This window comes from Xiphophorus hellerii, chromosome 14 (genome assembly GCF_003331165.1).
Source record: "Xiphophorus hellerii strain 12219 chromosome 14, Xiphophorus_hellerii-4.1, whole genome shotgun sequence".
Lineage (NCBI taxonomy): Eukaryota > Metazoa > Chordata > Actinopteri > Cyprinodontiformes > Poeciliidae > Xiphophorus > Xiphophorus hellerii.
In genome coordinates, this window is record NC_045685.1 from 11,028,614 (window position 1) to 11,054,983 (window position 26,370).

The 26,370-nt window shown below is 41.2% G+C and overlaps 1 protein-coding gene across 2 annotated transcripts in view; it reads right to left on the reverse strand.

Annotated features, from left to right (window-relative positions):
- svep1 (sushi, von Willebrand factor type A, EGF and pentraxin domain containing 1) overlaps positions 1–26,370 on the reverse strand; it is a 101,661-nt gene that overhangs the window by 3,818 nt on the left and 71,473 nt on the right. Inside the window, exons 11-45 of one of the 2 annotated variants that reach the window (XM_032584334.1) lie at positions 24,952–25,083; positions 24,144–24,335; positions 23,777–23,898; positions 23,597–23,702; positions 23,298–23,495; positions 22,716–22,949; positions 22,420–22,581; positions 22,118–22,279; positions 21,667–21,828; positions 20,119–20,207; positions 19,086–19,182; positions 18,888–19,001; positions 18,688–18,801; positions 17,337–17,538; positions 17,059–17,216; positions 16,425–16,623; positions 16,167–16,342; positions 15,929–16,053; positions 15,671–15,800; positions 15,403–15,573; positions 13,971–14,144; positions 13,745–13,864; positions 13,455–13,631; positions 11,413–11,497; positions 11,116–11,307; positions 10,855–11,022; positions 9,641–10,313; positions 6,838–9,551; positions 6,421–6,655; positions 6,083–6,238; positions 4,782–4,845; positions 3,926–4,102; positions 3,642–3,818; positions 2,049–2,231; positions 495–665 (exon numbers count right to left, since the gene is read on the reverse strand). In XM_032584334.1, coding sequence (XP_032440225.1) covers positions 495–665; positions 2,049–2,231; positions 3,642–3,818; positions 3,926–4,102; positions 4,782–4,845; positions 6,083–6,238; positions 6,421–6,655; positions 6,838–9,551; positions 9,641–10,313; positions 10,855–11,022; positions 11,116–11,307; positions 11,413–11,497; positions 13,455–13,631; positions 13,745–13,864; positions 13,971–14,144; positions 15,403–15,573; positions 15,671–15,800; positions 15,929–16,053; positions 16,167–16,342; positions 16,425–16,623; positions 17,059–17,216; positions 17,337–17,538; positions 18,688–18,801; positions 18,888–19,001; positions 19,086–19,182; positions 20,119–20,207; positions 21,667–21,828; positions 22,118–22,279; positions 22,420–22,581; positions 22,716–22,949; positions 23,298–23,495; positions 23,597–23,702; positions 23,777–23,898; positions 24,144–24,335; positions 24,952–25,083 — 8,511 coding nt within the window. The remainder of the gene's footprint in view (positions 1–494; positions 666–2,048; positions 2,232–3,641; positions 3,819–3,925; positions 4,103–4,781; positions 4,846–6,082; positions 6,239–6,420; positions 6,656–6,837; positions 9,552–9,640; positions 10,314–10,854; positions 11,023–11,115; positions 11,308–11,412; positions 11,498–13,454; positions 13,632–13,744; positions 13,865–13,970; positions 14,145–15,402; positions 15,574–15,670; positions 15,801–15,928; positions 16,054–16,166; positions 16,343–16,424; positions 16,624–17,058; positions 17,217–17,336; positions 17,539–18,687; positions 18,802–18,887; positions 19,002–19,085; positions 19,183–20,118; positions 20,208–21,666; positions 21,829–22,117; positions 22,280–22,419; positions 22,582–22,715; positions 22,950–23,297; positions 23,496–23,596; positions 23,703–23,776; positions 23,899–24,143; positions 24,336–24,951; positions 25,084–26,370) is intronic. The other variant, XM_032584336.1, reaches the window with a different exon arrangement.

Consider the following 26,370-nt stretch of genomic DNA (forward strand, 5'->3'; position numbering starts at 1 on the left):
GAGAAATTACTATTTTACTTTATAATTCAAAAGGTTTTTTCACTGTGAAAAATGTTTTATGTTAATACGTAAAAGCTAAGTAAATCAATCATAAAATAAACTAACACTCAAAAAGTAATAAAAATAAAGTTATTAAAAAAAAACCCAACTAAATCTTCCACTATGTTGTCCAGGTATAAGCTGACGGATTGTTTTGATCATAGCTGAATCCAGATTTAGCTGAATTAGCTAAATGACTTTAGCTAATTCATAGCTAAAGTGACAGTGGCTTTAGAGACAGACAAGCCACTGTCTGACAGCAGCCTATGTTTTTAGTTTTTAACCCTTTCCAGAAACCCCCACCCTCGTTTACATGCAGAGAGGAAACATCAAAAAGACCTGCAGCAGAGAAGCAGTGGTTTGGTTTAGTTAGTGAAAAGCTGCAGTAAGTTATATGCTGTTAAGACAGGAAGCTTCCTCAGATGGGAAGAGAAACCCTCCACTCGTCTCTCTACCTCTGCATGTGGGAGGGGGCGTCCAGGTGCCGTTTTCCTGACACCTGCTCCTGTCAACGCCCTCCATGGTGTAGCCGCTGAAACACGAGTACACCGCCACGTCCCCGAACTGGAACACCGCCCCCCGCACCAACCCGTTGGCCACATGGAGTGGGGGGCCACAGGACACCCCTGGACAACAGCCACCAGTTACTCACTAAGATATTTTTATGTTCTCAGGTTTCAGCATGCTGAGGAAGTTATGTTGCAAATATGAAATCCTGCAATACAACACAATGATCATGTTAAATATTTGTGTTATGTACGATTACAGCTAATTGGCCCCCGCGTGATCACATAAAGCAAACTGTGCACGAAACAGAGAAAAAGATTTGTGATAATTATATTTTTGGAATAATTTGTATTTGATTTCCATGCAACAAATGTCTAAATGCTATAAACATTTGACGTGGCTCACTTCTGTGGCTCAATTATAGCCGTCTCTGACCGTTTGGTTTGGACCAAAAGGACACTGATAGCATCGTGCATACAGGAGAATAAAGGTCATGCAAATGCATGCAAGGATTCATAGCAACATCGGCCGAGCTCCATATTCAGGCAAAGGTTGCCATAGAGGGGCCTGTGATCATTTCACCCAGCAGAACAAAGAAACAGAGCTCGATGCAGCATCATTTGTTTTGATTAAGAAAATGAAAAGAGAGAAATAAGAGGCAGCTTAACAAACCGGCGACATGAGAGAGGAGCTGTGAAGGGAGGAGTAGCAGCTGGTGCAAGAGGAGAGCATGCAGTGGTGTACACAGAGGTATTTCTGTTGTTCACTTTATTATCATCAACAAAATGTCCTGATGTATTAATAAAGTCATATCTGATCAAACATGAGTTAACACCATGACCTGGTTTCCATGCTCATCATAAAAAAGCAACATTATTACTGATGTTTCAGGGGAAAGTTTCATAAATATGTTAATATAAAACATTTCTCCAATTTCAACCTAAAGTATTAATTTTATTTCACCTTTATTTATGCAGGTTAAATAGGGACCCGTTTTAGATAAGAATACAAAAGCCAGATAAAACGTGGGAGTGAATAGTCCATGTAAACAAGAAGAATAGAACAGATATGATTATCCCCACTTATTCAAATTATAAAACAATCTCATACATACATTCAAAACAACTGACAAGATGACAGTTTTGTTTATTGTGGATGATTTTCACTTCAGCCAATTTATCAGCTAGTAAAAGATACATTAAATGTTAATATTAGTGTTGGATATAATGGCCAGGCTGTTAACTCTGTTTGTAAAATATATTCATAAGGTTGTAAGAGGAAGACACTATTCATTGTATTTCCTCGTTTTAACTTTTAAAAAGCTGCTGCAGATGATAAAACCATCTGGCGGTTCGGTCTAATGTCAATATGGTGATAATTTCTGCAGATTTTTGTCACGACTGAAATATTAAGTAACTATTACAGTACAAGTAAAAACTAAATTTATTACAAGTCTGTTTAAATGTCATGTTGAATCTCTTGGGTGGAAAGGTGCAACCTACTTTCACAAACTGAACTGAGGGGGGTCCAGGTCTGGTCTGGCCTGCAGGTGATGGTGCCACCACCTTTGACCTGCTGCCCCTTGGGGCAGGAAGCACGGACTGACTGCCCGACATGAAACTCTGGCTGGGATCCGTCGCTGTTGGTGTGTTTGATCCACCAAGGGGGAGGTGGGCAAGACTTCGCTGTGAGGGACAAACACCAAAAATTTAGTTTTTTAGATAAGGCAAGATATTTGCCTCAAAAAAAGACCAAACAGGCATTTCTAGATTTTCATTAAGCTGTCCACATTATATTTTACTTTTTGCTAAAAGCCAAAAGGAGGATGAATAGCAGTTGCGTACATAAATATCCACTTTAAATACAATAGGTCTCAAACGTATACACACTCCTATCAAATCCAAGTTTATTTTTGACCAGTTCTCGCAAAACATTTTTCTCTTTTAATCTGATACAATGTATCTGAAAAACAATTCCGACAGAGGAAAATCTGTAAAAATCAGTCAACCTGAATAACCTGCATGAGAAAAATAGTAAACTAAACTGCTACCACTTTCTTGAGGTATTATTTGATTTATTTGCATTCTGTCAGCAGGCCAAATCCTGAGCTGGTGTTATTTTGCTAAAGTTCTCCAAATCTATTACACTGTGTGGAAATAACTAGTTCAAATATCTCCAGGTGATGCCTGTGACTCTGTATTTCCAAAATTTGATAAATGTTTTTGGTGGAATCATTATAATGGTGATGTGAAAGTATGCTTGAACTCTGAGACACAAAATCCTTCTTCATCTTCAACTTTGTAGCAGACACGAGGCAATTCTACCTACCAAGACAAAAAGTCTTTATTCCATCTAAAGAAAATGACAAAACCATCACACATTTAACTGTGTGGATGGTTTCCTTTCTGGAATTGTGGCTCAGAAGTTCAAGTTTTATTTCAATGAACCAGAACACATTGCTTAGAAAATGTTAATGTTTTCTTTGGGGGAATATTTAATCTTCATCTGAAGAGAACAGGTTGTCTTCTACATTGTTTCATGTAGCGAACAACCTGTACGTGACAGAAATTCCTGCAGCTTCTTTGGTGTTGTTATTTTAACCCGAAATATCCTTCCTGACCAGTTTCTGTCTTCCTTTCATGAGGAGAGGAGAAACACGTTTTTCTATTTATCTTATTTGCAGGTTCACTTAGTCAAGTTTGAAATCAGGAAACATGAAAGCAAATTTTATGTTTTTGGTTGAACAAAGTATTTGTGTAAGGGTGTCCACACACGCAAAAGTTTAATTTTTATATCCCCATCTCTCATTAAAGGTTTAAATGGTTAACCAGCTTGTTTTTTTTTTAGACCACAAAAACCAGGTATTTTAAAAGTGGATCAGGACACTTTTTAATTCTACTGGAATCTGTCTCTGTTGTGTAAAGACAATTTCATCTGCCGTGGATTTGCTGATTTCAGGGGCGTTTGTTCAAGGAACAGCCCCCTAAAAAAGTAAGTGTCACAATTATGACTGACACTAGCAGCCAAAAAAATAATTTTGTAAAAAACATTGCTTTCTTTTTGTGTGCGTACGTGTTGAGAAAATTATTTCCCACCTTGACAGATGGGGAAAGTTGAACTCCAGGTGTTTCCTCCCATGCACATCACCAGGCCGTCTCCCACCAGGCTGTAGCCGCGATCACACAGGAACTCCAAAGCGCGTCCAGAGCTCAGGTTGTGCTCCTGCACTCTACCATGAAGCACCTGTTTGGGACTGTCGCAACCTCTGACCTCTGGTTGACAGTGACAGGAATTACAAGTATAATTAAAAAGAAGAAAAGAAATTGTTAGGACTTTGATAGAAAACCACATATTAAAACTCAAAGCTTGCCCTCCATACCTGCACATGTAGGTGGCGGCATGCTCCAGGTGCCGTTAGCCAGACAGGTGAGAGTCTTTGGGCCATCGAGCTGCTGCCCCTCATTGCAAACGTAAGTGACGTTTTGCAGACTAGCCCCTCCTGTTTGGATCTGAGCATTTTTCACAAAAGGTGGAGGCCCACAGGAATGTGCTGAGGCTGCAGACACGTAAGAACAGATGTCAAAGGTCACGGTGGGGACTCGAAATTATTCACATATTTTATTATTGAGAGGTTGTTTTAAACATATCACTGTAGCAACAGAACATCAGGTTTTAGAGCACAGTGCAGCTGTCCTAAAACCACAACTTTAATATATTTACCTCTTTTTTTCTCATTTATATTTTTTTTGCAAAACTGTTGCAGTTATTGACATTTACGACAGTATTTAAGGATGAGTTGAGTAACATATTGTCTCCGTTATTCAAAATTAGCTCCGTTTTGTACCTGTGAATTTCCATTTTGTCCCTTTGTATTTCTAAGCAAATAATTTTGTCACTTGTACTTAAACTTTTGCATATGAATTTATTTTTCCTTGTAGTTAGTTACTTTTTTGAACTCCGGTGTAATTTAAGGCAAGTGTTTATATTTATACTGTTCCCATTTTAACTCTGGTCACCGCTTAGACCAGTTGACGTAAAATATGACATAGTAACTAAATTAACTCTGGCAGATAATTTTTACTGGAGAAATGTAAAAACCTTTTCTTACAGGTGATCATCTATAGAGTACAGAAAAGTACCTACACTGTCTGTTGATGCTTTGAAACAAAAATATGAAATAGTGAAATGGTGACCTGCACTTTTCCAAATATCGTCTATTTTACACATAAACTCACCAACACACACTGGCTGCGTGCCACTCCATGTTCCATCTCCTTGGCACGTCTGGATAGAGTCTCCCTGAGATAAAATAGTGAAACAGAAAAACAGAGCAAGCTGATCTACATGTTTCAAATCCACAATCACATTTTAATAATTTACATCCAGAAACACTATTTTACTCTACAAATTGCTGGAGAAATTTGCTTACCCGCTTGAGAGAATTTAAATATATATTTTTGCAACTAAACTGGTTCAAATGCTAATACCTGCTTAGCACCAGTTCTCTATATTTCCAGACTAACACCAAACCACTGTGTTTGTATCCTGAGACCCACCTTTGCTCCAGACCAGAGAAAATAACCAGGTTCACCAGGAAGTGAAATTTATGAAACCAGCAACTAGTAAAACGAGCTAGTTTTGCTTTAAACCTGCTGAATTTTAGACAAAAACAATAAAGCTTTCCCCTTAATAACAGTAAGATTGGTTAGGGAATGCCACAGATAAATATCCCCAGGTGGTTTTAATAAACCCTGTTAAACATTTTATGCAACTCTCATATACAACACCAATTAGAAGAATAAAGACAGTTTCTAAAGTGTGACTGTTCAACAGTGTTCATAAAGTAAATACATGATATTAAAACATTTGTGGGAATAATGAGACACTTAATGTAATAATTTTGAAATGCAGATACACATTGCGATGTCTACCTGTACTGTGGTTCTATAGAAAGTAATAATTTAACAGAAGGAAGCTCAAACATTTGCTAGCTGAGACACTTTTAGTCATGAAATGTAAATGTTTTAAACAAATAAAGCAATATCAATAGATGGGCACTATTTTAGCACTAGAACATGTTTGAAGGAAAAAACGATCATAGTGAGTGCTCAGACTGGCCTGCAGGACATCTCTGTGTCAGGAAAAAGAGTCAGCTCTTTCTGCCCCATTAACAGCTGGGGGTAAATCATGTGACTTACTGTAATCTGATTCTTTCCCAATAACTCTGAGTGTGCAGCTGGTTAATGGTCTGACACAGCATTTTAAAAGTAGTCCTGGACCTGTGTACACCAATGCAATCATTCAAATTCTATAGTTATTTGGATCAAACCTCAAATGTTAAAATAAAAAACACATATTTTTTGTGCTTTTATTTATATTTCACAAACTATTCCTATTTTCATGGTAGCAGGAGCATGGCAGGTCTTTTAGAAGAAATTAGTTTTTCTAAATTAGATATAAATTTCTGTCTCTCTCTTTTTCCTTTGATCTTTCCAGTTGTTGGGGCTTAAAAAGTGAACTTTGGTTTGACGATCACCTTCAGTTCAAAGCCAGGCAGACAGGAGTACAGCACAAAGTCTCCATAGGTGTAGCTGTCGCCCTCCATGACACCGTGAAGAAGAGCAGACGGTTTCTCACACATCACCACCTCACATGAAACCGTGATGATGCTCGGAGACCAGCTTCCTCCCATCTAACCACAAAACACAAACAACATAGCTTTGTGTAAAACATAACATTAATTGATAGAAAGAATGGTTACATAATCATAGAATCATCTTCAAAAATACACATATTTAAATGTATGCTATGCAAAAAATGGGGTATTAGAAACTATAATTTGGTTTTTAACTAGGAAGAAAAACCCATCACTACCTGACACTCTGCTAGTGCTGACCCCTGCAGGTAGAAGCCAGTAGGACATGAGAGGGTGATTGTGCCGCCAACAGGAGTGAGCTCTCTCCCATTGATTTGCAGGTGGGGGATGGAGATGTTGGTGGGTAACAGACAAGGGGCAGGAAGGCACTGAATGGTGTGTTTGGACCAGGTGCCGTCACTCTGACAGGAAAGAGAGGCTCTACTTGTTGCCAATTTGTATCCATCCTCACATCTGGAGAGCAGGAAATATGAAATAAGAAAGAATATGTCTGATGTCAATTAGAAAAACAGAGGTGAGACGGTTACCTACTAGGAGTATAACAAAACATCCGGCTCATAAAACAAGACAATGCTGTTTTGATGAGCATGACAAAAGATTTGAATGCATATTGCAGAAGTAGGGTGAGTATTTACCTGTATGTGACCTGGTTGGGGAAGGTGAAGACGTCTCCCACCACTTGACCATGGGCTACCGCAGGTGGTTTTCCACAGTTCACAGGCTCACAGCGGATTCTGGGTTCCCCCCATCTGCCATCTTTTCCACAGGAGAGGAGCGAGGATCCTTTCAGCAGGTAGCCGGGACGACACATGTACGTGACTGTTTCTGGAAAGGTAGTTGTGCCACCCTGTAGTACTGCATTGGGAACTACAGGCGGGGCAATGCTGCACCTCCCCCTACCACACACTGGCACCCCGGGGCTCCACACGCCTCCCTTCTCGCACACTGCCTCAGAGGGACCTAGCAGTTTGTAGCCCTGATCACAGCTGAACTGAACTCGGTCTCCGCAGGCTCGGCCAGGGCCTGTGACCGTTCCAAACCGAACCTCAGGCGGGGAACAGGCACAAGGTTGGCACTGAGGAACAGAGCCTACCCAGAGTCCCTGAGCTGAGCACCGCAGGATGGGATCGCCAACTACCTCGTATCCTTCAAAACAGACGTACTCCACCACGTTGTTGTAGTTGAACCCTGAGCCGTTCACAAAGCCGTGACTGATGTCCTCAGGTGGGTCGCAGCTAATAATGTCACAACGCGGCGGGGGTTTGTCCCACAGGCCATCTGACTGACAAACAACTGTGGGATCTCCAATCAGCTTGTATCCTTCATCACATTCATACTTCAGTTTTCTGTTGAAACCAGTTTCTGACCCTAGCACACGGCCATGGGGTATAGGAGATGGCCTGCCACAATGAGCTGGTACGCAAGAATGGTAGGCATGGCTCCAAGTACCATCAGCCTGGCAAACACTTTTAGATGTTCCTTTTAAGATAAAACCCGGCTGACACCTCAGTTCAATTTCCTTATTATAGGTGTACTCTTTCCCTTGGACAGTGAGGTCACTAGGTACTGTTGGGGGACCGCAGGACACTGGCTCACAGCGTGGCGTTTGACTGTTCCAGTTTCCATCTGCCTGGCAGGCGATGGTGTCCGTTCCCTTTAGGACAAATCCAGGATGACACTCGAAGTGCAGAACTTCAGGGTACACAAAATCCCTCCCATGAGTCAAACAGTTAGCAACAACACCAGGATCGCCACAGGATACAGGTCGACATACTGGCTCGTCACCGGTCCAAAGTCGACCAGACACACACTGTCTTACAGGCTCTCCCACAAGCTCATAACCTTCCTCACAAGAATAGCTAACCACACTGCCAACAGGAGCATAAGTCACATTTATGGAGCCATGCTGTGGATTGGATGGCAATTCGCACTCTGTTGGGACACACGATGGGGCTGTTCCGTTCCAGCCCCCATCTTCCTGACACACCAGCCTGGTGTGGCGGCTGATGTCGTAACCTTGATGACAGCGATACTCAATCAGTGTCCCATGAAGAAAGTTCAAGTCCAAAGGGGAAGCTGGAATGGTGTCTTTTGGAGCAGTGTCCGACTCTGCTACCCTGACATAGTCTCCAAAGTCAATGTGAGGAGGGAGTCCACAGTCGGAGGGTACACACATAGGAACAGAACTAGACCAGCCTGTCTCCTCACAGGTTAGATGATCCTGGCCAACAAGCTGGAACCCTGGGAAACAGCTGTAGAAAATAGTTACGCCGAAACTGTGATCCTGACCCTCCACAAAACCATTTTCGATTGGTTGGGGAAGAGTGCAGGATATCTGCGTGCATACAGGGGGCTCTGAGTCCCACTCCCCATCAGCCGAGCACTTCAGAGTCTCTGGTCCGCGAAGCCGGAAACCACGGTGGCAGGAGTAGGTGGCGCTATGACCATACTGGAGCTTTGTGTAAACCACTTTCCCACTGGCTATCTGTTTAGGGATGGAGCATTCTACAGGGCGACACAATTGAACCCCACCAATCCATGTACCTCTGTCTCCACAAAGAACAGTGGAGTCTCCTACTAAATTATATCCAGTCCTACAGCTATACAGGGCTTTACTGAGGTACATCAGACCCTGGACGTCAACAAATCCGTTGGAAATCTCCTCAGGCTGAGGACATTCAACAGGGATGCATTCTGGATAAGGAGTACTCCACCGGGAGCTGGCTAGACAAGACACAGAGTCTTCTTTTCTGAAAGTAAAGCCTCCCATGCATGTGTAGGTGATCACTGAGCTGAAAGGGAAAGAATGAGAGGTATTGTTTGGAGCACCAAAAGTCACATCAGGCGGAGGTCCACAAAACACCTCCTTGCACACCGGAAATGTGTCGTTCCACTCCTGGGATGGAGTGCATCGAAGAACATTGGCGCCCTCCAGAATATAGCCATCCTCACAGGATAACTCCACAGTTCCAGACTCAGAGTACAGGCTCTTCAGGACCAGATGGCTCTCCTCTAGAGGCGGCTCCGGACACTTGACAGGAGAGCAGCGCGGAGGATTGGGCTGATCCCACTTTCCGTTCTTGAGGCAGGTGGAGACAGGATTCCCTCCAAGCTCATAACCCTCATCACAGGAATATTCCACCTTGCTGCCCACACGGAAGGTGGAGCCCTTGTAGTGTCCGTGGACCACAGCAGGAGGAGGGTCGCAGGTCAAAAGGACACAGATGGGTGGGTCGTTGTTGGACCACTGTCGGTTGGCCTGACAAACTCGCTCTGGCCCACCCACCAGTTTGTAGCCGGCATTACAGGCATAAGTCACCTTGTTATTGAAAGTGTATCGAGTTCTGACCTAAATGAAAAGAAACACAAACATCCATAAATATAGAAAACAACAACAAATTCAAAAGTGCATTCTGTATTTTTTTCTTTTGTACTAACGTAGATGTATCCATTTAGCAGTACAGGCGGGGAGGAACAGGACACAGGAACACAAGTGGGCAGATTCCCTCCCCACTCTCCATTAGCCTTGCAGATCCTCCTCTTCTCCCCTCGAATCAGGTACCCTGCCTCACAGCTGTACGCCACCACTGCTCCAAAGCTGTAGTTGGTTCCTCTCACATACCCTCGATCGATGCTCTCTGGTTTGGAGCACCTCACTGGCACACAACCAATCTCAAATGGCGAAGGCTCCCACGTCCCTCCTAACAAGCATCGAAGCGTGGCGGTGGTATTTAGCATGAAACCCTCTTCACATTTGTAGCTCACTTCAGTGTTGCTGGAATATTTGGGCTTGTTGACTGAATCTAAAATTGCGTGGGAAACCTCAGGTGGGCGTAGGCAAAAGTTTGCGATGCAGCGAGGGGCCTCCATGCCATCAGGGGCGACCCACACTCCCTGAGCGTTGCACACCATCTTGGAATTGTTGCTGGCCGTGTATCCATCTGTGCAGTAGTAGCTGGCTGTGTCTCCAAACAGCTTGTGGGTCTCATGGGGCACAGCGTGGTCGACAGCAGGGGGTGGGCCACAAGAGCGAGGGACACACTGCAGAAAGCCTTCAGTCCATTGGCCAGTGGGTAGACATTCCCTGGTTTCTGGGCCAATCAGAGTGTACCTGGAGAGCAAGCGTAAAGGAATGCATAGACTTTTATTTCTTCTTACAGTGCCTGGGTATTCGTATCCTTTGAAGATTTGATCTTTTTGTCATGTTGCAAGTTCATGCTATTGGAATTTTTTTTGATAGATTAATTTTGAAGTAGAAAATATATATTTTTTACAGTTAATACTTTGCAGAACTAACTTTTGCTGCATTTACAGCTGCCGATATTTTGAGGAATGTTTCTTTGAACTTAGAACATCAAATGTCTGCCATTTTTGTTCATTTTGATTTACAGAATAGCATAAGCTTAGCCAGACTGCATGGAAAACATATGAAAAGATCCATAAGAATATTACAGATTCTTTGTATTGTTGTCGAGACTTTGACTAGCCCATTCTAATGCAAGGATATGTGCTTTGTTTTGCTCTAAAGTGTAGATTAAAGTAAATAACACAGTGAAGAATCTAAATCACTCCTTTGTTGCTCTGGCTAATGTAAATTCAGTCATTTTTTGAGCTAATTAAGTTTTGATTTGATGTAGCAGATCCACGTTTACCCTTCTTTGCAGACGTAGTGAACTTTATTTCCCACTTCATAGTTTTCTCCAACAATCACCGCATCTTTAAGTGCTGGCGGCTCGTTGCACAGGATGCTCACACAGCGAGGAATGGGCCGGCTCCACTCGCCTGTCGCTTCACAAACCACTTCCATGGAGCCCTGTGGTCTTTGCAACAACATAGTACTTAGTATAGACACTTGTTTATAGAGGTAATTTACTGCAACAAAAGAGACATCATCGTCTGTAATTCATCCATACCTGTATCCCTCAACACAGGTGTATTTAATAGTAGAGAGGTAGGTGTTTGTGTCGAGGACATAGCTTGCATGCGCCACAGCTGGCGGCCCACCGCAGGTCACCGGATAACAGATAGGTGGCGCCCCGCTCCACCTCAGAGTCGAGAGACAGTGGAACTCATAGGGCATCTGAGGCAGGAAGCCGTTTTTACAGCTGAGGGGCAACAAACAACAAAACTTTTTTTTTTTCTGCAAAATTTAAGATCCTTTGTTGGATTAATGTTTGTCACAATGACACGCAGTATGATGCACATGGTACCTGAAAGTCACCTTGCTTCCAAACGTAAAGTTGTTTCCTGTCATGACAGAGTTTTCAGGGACGCTTGGAGTCGGGCAGGAAAGAGCTGCAGAGAGAAGATGGGAAAATTAGTAATACCTGCTTGTTTTTATGCTTTCATATTGCAATTGCAACTTTTGTGCTAAGTTATCTGAGCCTCGCAAAATAAATCTTTGATTAGATTAGTCTTCTCCAAGACGCCTTGCATCATTTATGCACCACAACATTTTCCATTCATTGTAAACATTTTAAAGAGACGAGCTACTTCAATTCAGGGTGGAGCTCAAGAGCAAAACTAGCTCACTGTAACATTTGTTTCCTCTCATAAAGATGGCTCTAACGTGCCTAGTCACAAATAGAAACATTGTTTGTTAATATTTTTATTCAAAGATAAAAAAACAGCAGCAATTATAAAATTATTGCATTTTCCACATGATACAATTGTTGATGCTAATGTAATGTGAAGCAGACAAAACCATATGTTGTGTGCAATATGTGCCTTTAAGAGAAATATCGTGGTCAGCATGGCAGTATAAAGACTAAATGGGCTGAATACGCCAGACTGGCACTTCCACTTCCTCTATGAGTAACACTGTGGCTTCGAGCCAAGATGGAGACACTGTAGTGGCCGGAAAAAAGGACAAGAAGAGAGCTGCTGCTGTAATCCACCATTCATGAAACTCAAATAACACAGATTGTGAATCTGTCGCTGCGCATCTGTAATATTTGCCTCTTCATAATAAATCTAAAAGTATATGTTTCTATATCTTGAGATGTGTCACATATCCAATTTCCACACAATCACAGCTGTAAACTGTAGTCTTCAGGGTTGAGAGAACTGTATAACTCAATACAATTATCAAATTCATGTACACATGGAAGCCTGTCTATGCATTCATTAAACTATAAATGTACCTGTTTTATAACCGAGAAAGGCACTGAAACAGAACAACTGCATTTAAATTTAAAATATCAGAAACTAGCGTTTAAATGTGAAGTCAAATTTGAACCCACAATAAACTTGCTGCATTTAAATCAGTGCAGACATATAAAATAAAAAGAGATTATGTTTGGGTTTTATTACTACTACTACTTAATTTGAGGCTTTGATCTAAAATCTGTGTCTTAGACTAGAAGACATAACTTTCAAGTGAAACCACAAACTTGTACGCTAAAATATCCAATAACCTTGTACAACAGTTCCCCGTTGTTATGGGACATAATAAAAACCTATTGTTGTTCCCAGAGCAGATTTTCTGTAAAGACAATAGACGTGCTGCATTTTCATTCATTTTTGTACTTGCAATGCAAATATTCCTGCTTGAATAAGTTCATTGTTCTGTGTTTTTTCTTTCATTTTTTGAGAAACTGATACATTCAAAGCTTCACAAAGTGAGATTTTCCTAGCTTAAGGAGGAAATGGCTCCCCTCTCGTGGTATGAAATTAAAATAGATATGAAACTATTTTCCTGAATAACTTACGTACAGTGAAGGACAAAATTATTTATCAGCCCTCGCAGATTTATATCTAAAGTTACTTTTCGTTCAAGTCAAGCCCCATCAGTTCTCATTATATTCTCAGGGAATATAATGGGAATTTCTCAAAAGATAAAACAATGTAGAACAAGCATTAATTTTAAAAATACAAGCTATTTTTTAATATTTACATTTTGTAAAAAAAAGAAAAAAAGAGAAATATACAAAAAATGCTATACCTTTCTTAATAATCTTTATAGGTATTACAGCAACTAAGCTCTTTATTTGACTGTTGATCGGTGATTTACTTGTTTGCCCTGGTATTTTTAATAAATGATGAACTCCATATTCATTATTTACCCTTTTCATCACCATAATCTTTAGTCCGATCCATTAATATTTCTTCCAGTTAGAAGATACATGTTGGTAGTAATAAATCAAACCTAAATCTGAGCGAGATCTGAATAATTTAAAGATTAACTGAAGTAATGTTGACTTATTTAAAGTGAGAGAAAAAATGTCAATAGTTTAAAAACTTGAGCTCTCACCTCTGCAGTAAGGGACAGGATGGTCCCAGGTTCCTGATTCTAGGCAGTGGAGTCGTGAAGAGCCAATCAGCTCATAGCCGCTATCGCAGCCAAACGCCACAGCGCCGCCCACCAGAAAGCTGCTGCCGTCTCTGTGACCAAACTCTGGAGACCCAGGGTTCTGGCACTTCACTGGCTCTGAAAACATACAATGACAGGGTTTACTAATTTTTAAGGTTTATTAAAGTTTTAAGCATGACTCAAGCTTATCTCTTGATCTGCTAGCATCATAACTCATCCACTTGTTGTACCAGTGCAGTTTTTGCCATCTCCGGTGTACGGGTGAATGCAGGTGCAGGAATACGAGCCCTCCGTGTTCTGGCAGCTGGCGTGATCGTCGCAATCAGACCCCAGAGCACACTCGTCCACATCTGAACTCAAACAGTCACATGTATGTACAGACAGGCAGAATGAGTTGGATATTTTGTTGTTTTGCAGTTTCGCTGCCAGCATCAGCTGAGCATTGCGTCTTTTTACCCAGACAGGCAGGTGGATGTCCTCCCCACTGGCCGCTGTTGCTGCACTGCACCTTGGCGTCTCCCAGCAGGTAAAAGCCGACGTTACACCGGTAGACCACAGAGCTGCCTGCTTGAAAATCTGAACCCTGGTACAAGCCATTCTCCAGTGGGCGAGGAGGTCCACATGACACTCCTGCAACACACACAGCGAAAGAAATATACGGCGACCATAGGATTTCTGCTTCCAGCTAAGAATTTGCTACTAAACTCCAACAGCAAACATTAAAGTTATTACAAATGTGCCTGGTTGAATAGTGGTTTTCCTGTAATCTAAATAGAATGTTTGCTTGTCTTTCACATTTTAAAGAGTGGCTAAAGGAAATGAACCTGTCAGTCATGTCTTATTTTAGGAGGGACCAAAAATGGTGGAACAGGTGACTTGAAACAAGAAAAATTATTTGTTATAACTATTTCATTTTTGACCCTGTGGATGTGGAGCAGTTACATTGCTTCATAGAAAAACTATTTCAGCATAAACTATTTACTCAGCTGGAAATCAAAAATTATGAATTTTGTTTCTAATCTTACGTTATACTGTTACTCAAAAGAAAGAAAAAAAAACAAATGAGAAAAGTTTGGAGCATGGTAATCTGGTAGCAGCTGTGATAATCACAAAATCTGTGGAAGGCTGGACGATTTAATATTTTACTGGAATTTAGTAAGTTTTACAGATTCAAAACTATTTTTATAAGTGTTTAACTTATTTATTTTATGTTCTTTGCAATATAAAAATTATGAAACTTTAAATAATGTCAGTGTTTACTGATCTGGATTCAGTTTTCCCTTTAAAAATGTCCATAGTTATCAAGTTATTATACATAACATACCAGTTGTTTAAATAACAATGTTGAGCTGTGAAACATAGTATATTATTGTGTGGGAATAAAAGTATTATTTGCCAACATGTTTTTCCATTTTTGTTATTACATATTTTATGTATTTTACTTTTTATGAGTAGCATTTTAACCTCAGTAGTCCACTTTCACATACCGTTTCTGACTTTTTATGTATTCATTCACTGCATTTATGTTTTTTTCAGTAAAAGGCCCAGAGATTATCCAAGTTATGAGCAAGAGAACAACAATATAATTTTGGGATTATGTGAACAAATGAAAGAGTTCTAAAGCTAACAAAGAGTGTAATCAAAGCATGAAACAAAAAGTTAATGTGTTAATATATTTACTGGAATTAATGTTTTAAGCACCAGCACCTCCCGACCCCACTAAGGACAAGGGTGTAAGAAAATGGATGGATGGATAATGTTTTAAGATTCTAGTCCAGCTCCATTTATCATTTGTGCATTTTTCTAGCTTTTCCAGTTTTAAATTACCAATATAGAGAGCCATTTGCAATCAGAAGCAGAGGTTTTGGGTATCAGTTTTGGGCCTTACTTTCACAGCTTGGAAGCAAATGGCTCCACTCCCCTTTGTTCTGGCACTGCAGCACTGGCTCCCCCACCAGGTAAAAGCCAGGATCACAGGACAGGTGCACCTGAGCACCAGGGCTCACCTCCACGCTGGAAGCATGCAGGTGGGACACGGCGCTTTCCAACTTAGGGCAGTCTGCAGAAACAGAAACCCGTTGTACCTCACCACCAGGTTTAATGACGCTCTTAATGAAGTCCTGCAATTTTTCAAGTACTTGATAAATCTCTCTTACCAGCACAGAAAATACTGTTGAGGTTAACTTTGACCCGGCCTGCCACACCACTAAGAAAGTCGGGCCAAGCCAGCACGTTTCCTCTGTGGGTCACATGGGAAGCTGGACAGCTGCTGGCCAGAACCTTGATCTGTTTGTTCACAAAAAACAGATTTAATTGTACATAATTCAAAGTCAGAAACACAAAACGGCATTTTTTGTACTTTAATCTATTTGTGTCACAACATTGACTGTGAAAAGAGAAAGTCTGGCGCTTACCTGTTGTGGAGTGAGAACACGATCCCAGATGTTGAGCTGACTGATGGAGCCGACAAAAGATTCAACAGGGTTGAAGCCCTCACCTCTCTGATCTTGGTCCTGACCCAAAACGAGAGCCCCGCCGCCTGCAGAACACGAGCAGCACCGGGGTTAACGACTTTACAGTAAACCCACAAACATTTACCCAGAAAATAAAGTGCGTTTGAGGAAAGAGTCCAGGCTGAAGATAGCACTACACCTGGGATAGTGGTGCCGACTGACAGGCCTTTGCCTCCGTCTGAGGGCTTCCCGTTGATGTAAACCCTCCAGTCGCCGTCCCAGCTCCTCCATGAAACACCGATGTGGTACCACTGACCCGTGTTCACAGCAGGGCAGTCAGTAATCCGCTCCTTACCATTCACATAAAGCACCCACCTACCATCAAATCAGATGGAAAAACAACAGTTAAAGATGAGTTTAAATTGATGGTTTTTCCAGATAGTTCTGCATTTCTGACCCGTTGTAGTCGATCAGCAGGAAAGCATTGTCGCTGCCTTCTACAGCGTAGGAAACCGGGGTGCCATAGTTAGTGATGTCTGTTGACTTCATCCAGAAAGAGCAGGTGATTTCTGTCAGCGCCGGCATTACTCCATCCATCATCACGTAACCATGGATACCAGACACCTCAAAGTCCAGGTTGAAGGCAGAGGACATCTCTGAGGACACACCAGAAAATAATAAGCAAACCATTTTTGTGTTAAATATGGGTTTTTCACAGCAGAATCCCATTCGATAGTAAAGAGAAATGCACGATGAAATTAAGCTCTGAAACAGAAAAACAACAGCAAGCATAGCTGACATTTAAGGCTAATATAGTATCAAATAAATCACAATCAGCTTTTCAATATTTCTTTAAATTAGATAAGTAGATAAATAAGACAAAATAATGTTATTTTTTCCAAAAATCAACTGAGCATTGTTTAAAAACTTTCAACATATAAAAGAATAAAAACATAATGAAATAAAACCTAAACAGAACTGGAAAAAAAAAAAAAGTAAATTTGATCAACTATGCCCTTTTAATGTGTCGTGTTGTGTTGTGTTTCCCTCAGTTGCCATGGTGTTGTGGCATCTGTCCTATACAGTAGTACCTGTCTCACACCTGGATCCGTTGAACCCCGGGAGGCAGCGGCAGGTGTAGGAGCCCAGACCGTCAAAGCAGCTGGCTCCGTTCACGCAGGGGTTCGGGTTGCACTCGTCCACATCCACCTCACACAGCCTGCCTCGAAAGCCCTCCACACACTCACACCTGGACGGGCGATAAGGATGCTCAACAGTTTTTAAAACTCTGGTCCTTCTTAGTTTTTGTTAGCACAGACGCATGCAAGCACTTAGCTACTATCATGACCTTTTTTTTTTTTTTTTTTACCTGAAACTATTGACATCATCTATGCAGGAGCCTCCATTGAGACAAGGGGAGCTGTAGCATTCGTCAATGTTGATCTCACAGCGATCCCCAGAGAATCCAACGGCGCAGTTGCAGCTGTAGTCTCCTGTCAAGTCTTCACACACTCCTCCGTTCAAACACGGGCTGGACAGACACTCGTTGATTTCGAGCTCACAGAGAGAACCTGTGGAAATTTAACAGGAATGTTAGAAAGTTCCTCTACGTAAGGAGTGTCAAACTCATTTTTATTTTTGGCCACATCGAGATCATGACCGTTCTCCAGTGTGTCAGAATGTGTTGATAAAACCTATTAACAAACTCTTAAAATATTAATAAATAGCTGTCTCTGCCTTTGATAAGTTCTTAAAATTAAATAAGATTGACATCTGTTCAATCTTATCATGCTCACTCCCTCGAAATGTTTTTTTGAATTCTTTTTGCAATAAAAATCTAAGATTTTGTGGTGCCAATTTAGAAATATTTGCAAAGAATTCTGTAATATTTGCTCTTACGTCTGATGGTAAATGTGACTATTTGTTACTCTCCACATCGATGACAGACTGTAAGTTGACATTATGTCCAGCTGAGGCAGCAAAGTAATAGAAGTAAGAATTCCTGCCACCTACAGGTCGGCGTTGGCATCATTAAACCCAACGTTTTTGACCAAAATTTGAAATAAATCTCCAATTATAAATTTAGCAAAAAATAAAAAAAATATGCAGAAATCTGCTGTTTTTACATTTATAAAAAAATATATCACAGAATCACAAGAAACTGGAGAATCTATTTGACCTAATTTGGCAGTATGCTGATAACAGCTGCTTTGATTTGGTTTTTAAAATAATCTTTAGGCACACAGCTGCTATGTTGAAGCCTCTTTTCATGTTTCCCTCTGGAGTTTGAAGGACCACAAAGAAAATTACAGTGGACCAGATTTGGCCCCCCAGCCTTGAGTTTAACACATGTGCTTTAAATTTGATAACATGCAGTGCATTTTCACACAAAGGGCGTAAAAGAGGCTCCCTGTTCTCAACTGCAAGTATGGGGAGCCAACTCCTTATTAACTACAAATGTATACAAACAGCAGAAAACATGTTCATGTTCACATGTTATCTGTTGTGTCCTCACTTTTCAATGTTGCTCATGAATCAGAAACTGTCACTAACACCCAGTATGAATTAGTTCAAACATCTATCAGACTGTCTGATGAACAGAAAAGTGCAGCTTTCGTTTGTTAAAACTGAAAAAGATTTTTAGCAGATTTTTTATAAATGTTATGATGAACTGGAAGTGAAGTCCAGCTGATTGCCATTAATGCCTGTTTAGGACTAACCTGTGAAGCCCTCAGCACAGCTGCAGGAGAACATATTGACCTCGTCCACACACAGCCCTTCATTTAGACACGGGGAGGAGAGGCACTCGTTCACCTGACCCTCACACAGGGAGCCTAAATCAGACAAACAGAAAGCCTTTCATAACCTTCCAAGTATCACTAAAGGCTCTTTTTATTGTTTTGTTTGACAGAGTCTATACCTAAAAAGCCAGGTTTGCATTGACACTGGAAGTCCCCCATCCCATCCCTACACAGGCCTCCATTCTGGCAGGGGGCAGAGTCACACTCGTTTATGTCGACCTCACACTTTGCACCTGAGGGAGAAATGTCAGCGGCATCATAGCAGTGGCGTACAGCGGCGACATCTGATATCTAATGAGTGCTATTTATTTATTTACCTGTGAATCCAGGCATGCAGGTGCAGACGTATCCCGCTCCAACCTCTTCACATGTCCCCTTATTTTGACAGGGATTCAGGAAGCACTCATGGAAAACCTGAAGAAATGATTTAATTTAAGGAATATTTATGGTTCTGTTTCTCAATTACTTCTTATTTTTCAGGCAAGTTCTAATAATGATGATAAATTTAGAGGCAAAGTATTTGATCACCTGTGGATAATTTGTACAGAGCCGATCTAGAGCCAGAAGCAGCTCTCTGGGTGCTAGAACAAGATATTTTAACTTATAATATGGGAAAATGTCTTGTTCCACTGGCAGATTATTTCACTTATAACTAATATAATCTTAAGGAATTATTGACTTCAAACAACCTCATATATATATCTTGCTGAAAAGTTACTTGTAAGTTAGTTTTGTCTATTTCAAGTCCTCTAAGATTAGAAGCTAGACAAAAGGCTAACACTTTATTTGACGGGGTGTGCATAAGAGTGGCATAATACTGTCATAAACATGATATAACAACCTGTCATGAACATGAAGAAGTCTTTATGAATGTTTACGACTGTTGTCATGAAGTGTCATTCGGTAAATAATGACACTTTTAATACAAAGTCCATTAAAATGGCCAACATAAATGGCATTATAGGTGTCATTATTTACCGAAGGACACTTCATTCCTGAAGGTGTTATGTCATGTTTATGGTCGTGTGATGTCAGTCTTATGCACACGCTGTCAAATAATCTTTTATGTAACTGACAATTATATTTATATTTTGTGTTTTTGCAGGGATGCACAACATATTTCTAAAGTTTTAAAATATTATTTATTCTTAGAGTAAAGCAGGTTTTAACATCTATACACGTTGTATTTTGTAGCAATACAGGAAGTTGAAGCTAAATTTAACACGTTCCAAGAGGGTTTTGAGACATGACAGGAATAGATGATAAACAAAATGTCCTCAATGTTTTCATTTCACAGTGGCAAGACAAGAGACAGAGGGAAAGCAGATTTTTATTTTGATCAATAATTACCTGACTGCTGACTTGGTAGTCCTCAATGACCTCCACTTCTGGAGCAGGAGTTACGCTCTCCTCCTTAGCGAGAAAGCTTGAGCTAAAACCTGACAATGACAACCAGAGAACGCAAAATGTAAGCAGAGAGAAGTCTGTACAAAAAGCCGCAGTGGGAGGTTTCAGATTTTGGTGGAGGGCAATAAAACTAATTGAAGAGGGGCCAAAAGTCAATGCCGAATTTACTGCAAGTCGCCACTGTATTCGCTGTCTGTGATCAACTCCTTCTCACTACATGAAGTCAAATTAATGCAGAAAACTACAAAACCATCGTTAAAAAAACCTTGCCATTAGCAGGAAGACTGGCAGACGAGCAGGAAAAAGGTCTGTGTTTAAATTCATAACTGGCGCTTTACTGTAACCACTGTTCGTTTTTGCACTTAGGCATGCAGTGCGGTTTATTTTCTATTGCTTCACAGCAATAAAAACCTTATTATTACCACGTCCCCTGATCCTGCTCAGTAATCCTGTTTCCAATTGGATTGAGCTGTCAAGAGACAGATCAGCCACCACACAAGTGGTGTTTTACATGGGAAAGGCTGACACAAAGCAGTTCCTTTACAGCAACATTGACGTAACTTGGCTCTTTCTACAAAGAGTTAATATAACTCACATGTCAGCCTAACACTGTACAATACGGTTAACCCACGAAAATCACTTTAATTTTCTGGATTTATCTTATCTGGTTTTTCTTTTCAAATTATGATCTATATACACACTAAGAATAATATAATCTTAAACTATTTGGTAAAACCAAGATGATGATGTCATGGCTTTGAAGGCTCCTGACAAGTTAAGACAATATCAGAGTTTACCAGTGGCACACCTGTCCTTTTGAGACAAGATGGGGAAGAAAAAAGAAATCAGTCGAGCTATCAGGAAGAGGAAAGTGGAGGCAAACTAGTCTGGTTCACTTCCAGATGCCTGAAGGTGCCATCTGCTCAAACACTTATATATGCAAAGATCAGCAGCATCAAGCCGTCGTTCTGTTCAGGAAGCAGACGGCTTCTGTGTCCCAGAAGTGAACGTGTTTTTGTTTGAAATGTGAAAATCAACTCCAGAACAAAACCAGAAGACTTTGTGATGATGCTGTCTGAGGTTGGTAAGAGACTCTAGCTACTCTCCTATTCGTGCCATTACTGCAAAACTGAGATTACAATTGCAAAATCTCTCAGGCACATCTTAAATTCTGGAGACATTTTAGTGTGCGTCACAAAATAGATTGAAGAAGTCACTCAAGACATGAGCCTGGGAATTGAAGCGTGGGAATAGATGGGCCTTAGAAATGAACAATGATACTAAGATTACTGACAAAGTAGTTACACAGTGGCTTAAGGATCAATCAGGAAGCGCTGACTTCAGTCAAAATCAGCGCAAGATAAAGCATCTGGTTTTTTGAAGGTCCTCACCTTCTACCAATAAAGATGGTAGAAAGACTCCCTACATAACCTGACAAGATCAAGTTCAGTCATTTGTTTACCAAAACCGTTTCATGCCAGAAAGACTCACTGGAGCAGCGCTGTATGCTGGACGCCCCGGTTATTGTGGTGGTCCCATAGAAGGGGCAGGAGAGGCAGTACGAGCGTCCGTGATCGGGTTGGTAGTAATCCCTTGGACACGGGTAGCAGGGTACCAGACCAGTGCGGGAAAAATGACCTGCCATGCAGGGAACTGCAAGGGGGAAGAGGAAAACGAGAGAGAACAAAGTAATTCAGAATGATTAAAAAATGTCTAAGATGATCAGATGGCAGCATTTAGTGAGAAAAATCCAAACTGAAGCCTAATGTTTATATAAAAAACTTAGTTTATGATAAAAAAAACGTGTTTTGTCAGGATAGTTTTATAAAATTTGCTAAATTACCAGTAATCCATCCATATTTAAGGCAGAAATCAAGTCAAACTCTAAAGAAGTGAAGATGATAGAGCTACATAGTGTGCCAGCATTATTAGACTGCATCACCTCCACACTCTGTCTCATCCACTGCTCCTCTGGTGACTGTGGAGGTTCCACCAGAACAGACTAAACATTTCCTGGCACCATAACCAGGCTGGAAGTGACCCAGTGGGCAGGACTCGCAGATCTCCAGTCCATTCAGCGAGTGGCTGCCAGGTTTACATTGCCCTGCAGACACACACGACACCATCAACAAACCAGAAAAAGCTTTACTTTTATTTGCGAGAACAAACAAATCATTTTACTCCTAATTGATGGCCAAAATGCTGATTGACAATGAAAAGCCTGACGTCTTTTCTCAAACACACCTTTGCACTCGGTGATGCTGCGGGAGTGCAGATAGGCTGTAGATGTTCCCTCAGGGCAGGACTTGCATTCCAGTTGACCTTCCTGGTCTTGGTAGGACCCCAGCCAGCAGCTCTCACACTCGTTATGCTCCAGAGAAAAATACGTACCCACTGGACATTGGACTGCAAAAAGAAAGCTCACACTTAGCGATTTCCTGGAACATATAAATCTTGCACCACACTATTAGTCATGCTGTAAATGTAGTGTGCATAAAATATAATTAATTTAAGTCAGAATATTCTTCCGTCAAGCTTACCACACATTCTGCCTTTGAGCACTGAGCCTGGCCTGCAGAACAATGAGGCCTTTTTGCTCTCCAGCGATTTGGGATCAGAAATGATCATCTCTGAGGAGACGTGGTAGCTGGACAGTGGCTGCTTTGCCAGCGTTCGTTTCAAGCGATTGGTGAGCTGCTCGAGCGTTCGCAGAAGCCTCTTCTGATTTGCCACTTCGACTGAGTCATTTCTCGACAGAGGCAAAGGGATGCTTGCTGGGAGAACGGCCAAAGATTAGTGCATTGACAACAGAAATATTTTGAACTAAACCTTTAAATGCAGACATATTTATGAGTATTGCTTAGCAACCAGCATGTTTGCGTAATTTGGAGGTGTGTACGCTTCTGCTGTCCTATTCTGTGGTGCACACTGGTCTCCACCAAAATGATTAGCAATAAGATTTGTTTATGCTCAAAACCATCACGCCGACATGCGCCATGATGTTATAATCCTGTCTATTCTTTTGTGTAGGGGACGTTACGCTTGCTTTTGCTTACAGATTTTGCAATCAAATTCAAAATTATGTCTTACAGTTTCCTTAAACACACAGAATGTTGTTGTACCTGTGATGTTGAAATAAATTTGGATCTTGTGGTCTTTGGTTGGACCTCTGATCTTCCTGTGCCTCTTGGAGCGCTGCCTCACGCTGCCATCTTGCTGCCGACTTGGGAGCTGTCGGGTGCCTGTGGCAAAGCCTGACTCAAAGTAGGCATAGTCCTGCGCACCCTGAGAGCCCCAGTTGTTGGCCCATCCTCCTGGTGCTGTTTGTGAGGGGGAAAAAAACAACAATCGGCTGATAGTGCTTCACTTAAACTGAAGGTTAGATGTTTTGTTTTGAGTAAGAACATCAATAGACGCCTACCAATTGAAAATCCATTCTCATAGTCATAGTTGTACTCCAGACAGTGACCCTGGGACATGACCTCCAGCTTGCAGGTGATTTCATCACTGCTACAAATAGAGGGAAGCTACAGAGAAAAGGAAAACATGGTTAATCGTGCTGTGTGTGTATTTCTGAGTGTGTGTGAGTACTGGTCCTCACCATGCTTCCCAGTTTGGCATTAAAATGACCAGCAAACGACTTGACCAGGTCTGCATCGTCGCATCGAGATGCTTTAAACAACATCTCAAAGGGCTTATACCCATTGTTAGCTATGCGGTTCACTGAAACAGAGAAAAAAGGCGGAATGTGATATTTTACCCCATTGAATGCAAATTGATCATAAACTAGAGCCGCAGTATCTCAGGTTGTCGGTTCAAAACCCTACTCCATCCTTCTTGGAATTAGATAAAGTAAAGGTCATACTATCATTTTACCATTCATAAAATGTTCCAGATGTCTCAGTATCTTAGTATACAAATTGGCAGTCTGTAAAATGTACAGACAGTTCAGCATGAGCTGCACTCACAGGAGCAGTCTGGTCTGTCTGAAGAGTATGCCGGCTCCCAAACACCATTGTAGGCACAGAAGTAGCTCTGCACTGCATCTTGAGCAAAGCTATAGCCTTCTTTACACTGAAGAGTACAATTAACCCCCTCCTCTTCTTCAGAGCAGATGAACTCTCCATTCACTGGGACATACGGCTGCTCACAAGTAGACCCTGGACAAGACAAAGAATGCCATTAATTACTTAAATCCAACATAAAAAATAGAGATGAGATGCTACCTCATTGGATTTGAAATTTAAGAAACATTTATTTCAGTGAGCAGCGGCGGCAAAGCGGGGGCAGTGTGGGTTGTTTTCCCAGAGGGCTAAACAGGATAGGACCGCCTCAAAGTCCTTGGACACTTTCCAGCAGGAGTTTGTTTCTGTATTAAATGTTTTTTATTAATCCTGTGTAATAAATTATCTAATTTTTGAGTTTTCAACAGCTGTAAGCCATAAAATCTACTCTGTATGTGTAATGAATACCTATGTTGTCATATTTCATATGTATACTTGGATTCCTGAATAATTTAACATTTTAATGAGTTTCTAATTTATTGAGATGCACTTATATACTTTCAACAGGTAGGCCTGGGAAACAGGAACACTTTAAATATACTCTCGTTTTGTTTTATTTTTTTAGAGTAATAAATGTTTGCCTCCCTGTTAATATTTAGATATTACCTAAAAATACAATATATGGTGCAACACTATAATTTTAATTTAAAGAAATGTAATTCAAAAAGGAAAAAAAAATTGCCATAGAATAAAATAGATTTTTTATTCACACCTTGCACAGTTATTGTGAGGTTGCAGACGCGGCTGTTTCCTGCTGTATCCGTTGCAGTGTACTGGACCACAGTCTCTCCTACTGGGAACAGCGAGCCCAGTCTATGGCTACTGGTCACAGTGAGGCGACCACCTATAGAGCAAAAAAACAGTGCAATAAACCAATACTGAATCACTGTAATCATAATATATTCAAATAAAAATCAAAAATCAACCCAACTGTTCAAACTACACAAGCAGAAGCTGCATTACTTTAAGTTACTCTGCATTAAAAGTGCTTTTCTTCATGTCCTGTAGAGGGCAGGCTTGGGATTAGATTGTCATCTGGAGGTAGTGAGTCACTCTTGCAGGTAGACTATAGAGCTTTATACAAATACATTGCATCTGTCTGAAGGTCTTAAAGAATGTAAATGCATAAAGGTTGTTAGAAAGTAGGAGCTGAAGCATAACGCTGTGTTGGGAGTTGTGTGCTGGTGTGTGATGCTTCGAGGTTTGTCTGCAGGCCAGAAACAGGCTGTGGGAACAAAAAGAACAATGAGCACATCTGTAAGAGCGAGAGACACAGAATGCATTGAGAAAAGTGAGGGATTTGCCTTTCACTTGACTCCAGTCCACCTCCTCCATTAACAGCGGCAAATATCGTTCCAGAGGGACTGGCATGCGTCTGGAGTCTCCCTTTATGTTTACTTTTAGTGCGTGTGTTTGTATGTGTGCGCCTAACGAGTCTTGACTATAAATAGAGTTGGCATCAGGGTGTGGGCCTGGAAAAACAAAACACTGACGTAGAAGCAGCGCTGCGCTGACGTCGTGTGGACCCGGACCGGCCGCAGCAGGAGCAGTCTGTTATTACTGTGCAGGGGTGTGTGTGTGTGTGGGGGTGTGTGTGTGTGTGTTATTGAGGTCGTTTGATGGGGACACACCTCCGCAGACAGGTGGGAAGTGATTACTTTGAGTTGTTTGTGAGTGGGATGTTAGGTTTGGGGCTCTGTGTTCATTAACTTATGAGAGCGCTTTGGTGCTAATGATGTGCAAATAGAGAGTCGGAGTTAGTGAAGTCAAGCTGTTTTGGAACAGCTGCAGCGCCAAGAGAAAGCGTCCAATATTTAGTCTGTTTGCTAGACTGGCCTTCAAGCACTGCTCTGCTGGAAGATTAGTCTGAACAGATTGTTTATTAGATCATCATAACAACAGCAGGTGTCCAGCCTAGCACTCGGCTTTTTAAGAGAACATCTGGATCATTTATTTTAAAGTGCTGTGTATGAAACCGATCGTTTTGTCACTCACTAACAGTTTTTAGAAACACAGCTATGAAATGAAGTTAACAGGATCTTCTTGTATGTTCAATATACCAACCTTGAGATGCGTAACTTTATACTGTCGTGTTCAAACATCAATAACTGCCTTTACTTGTCTGCAACTA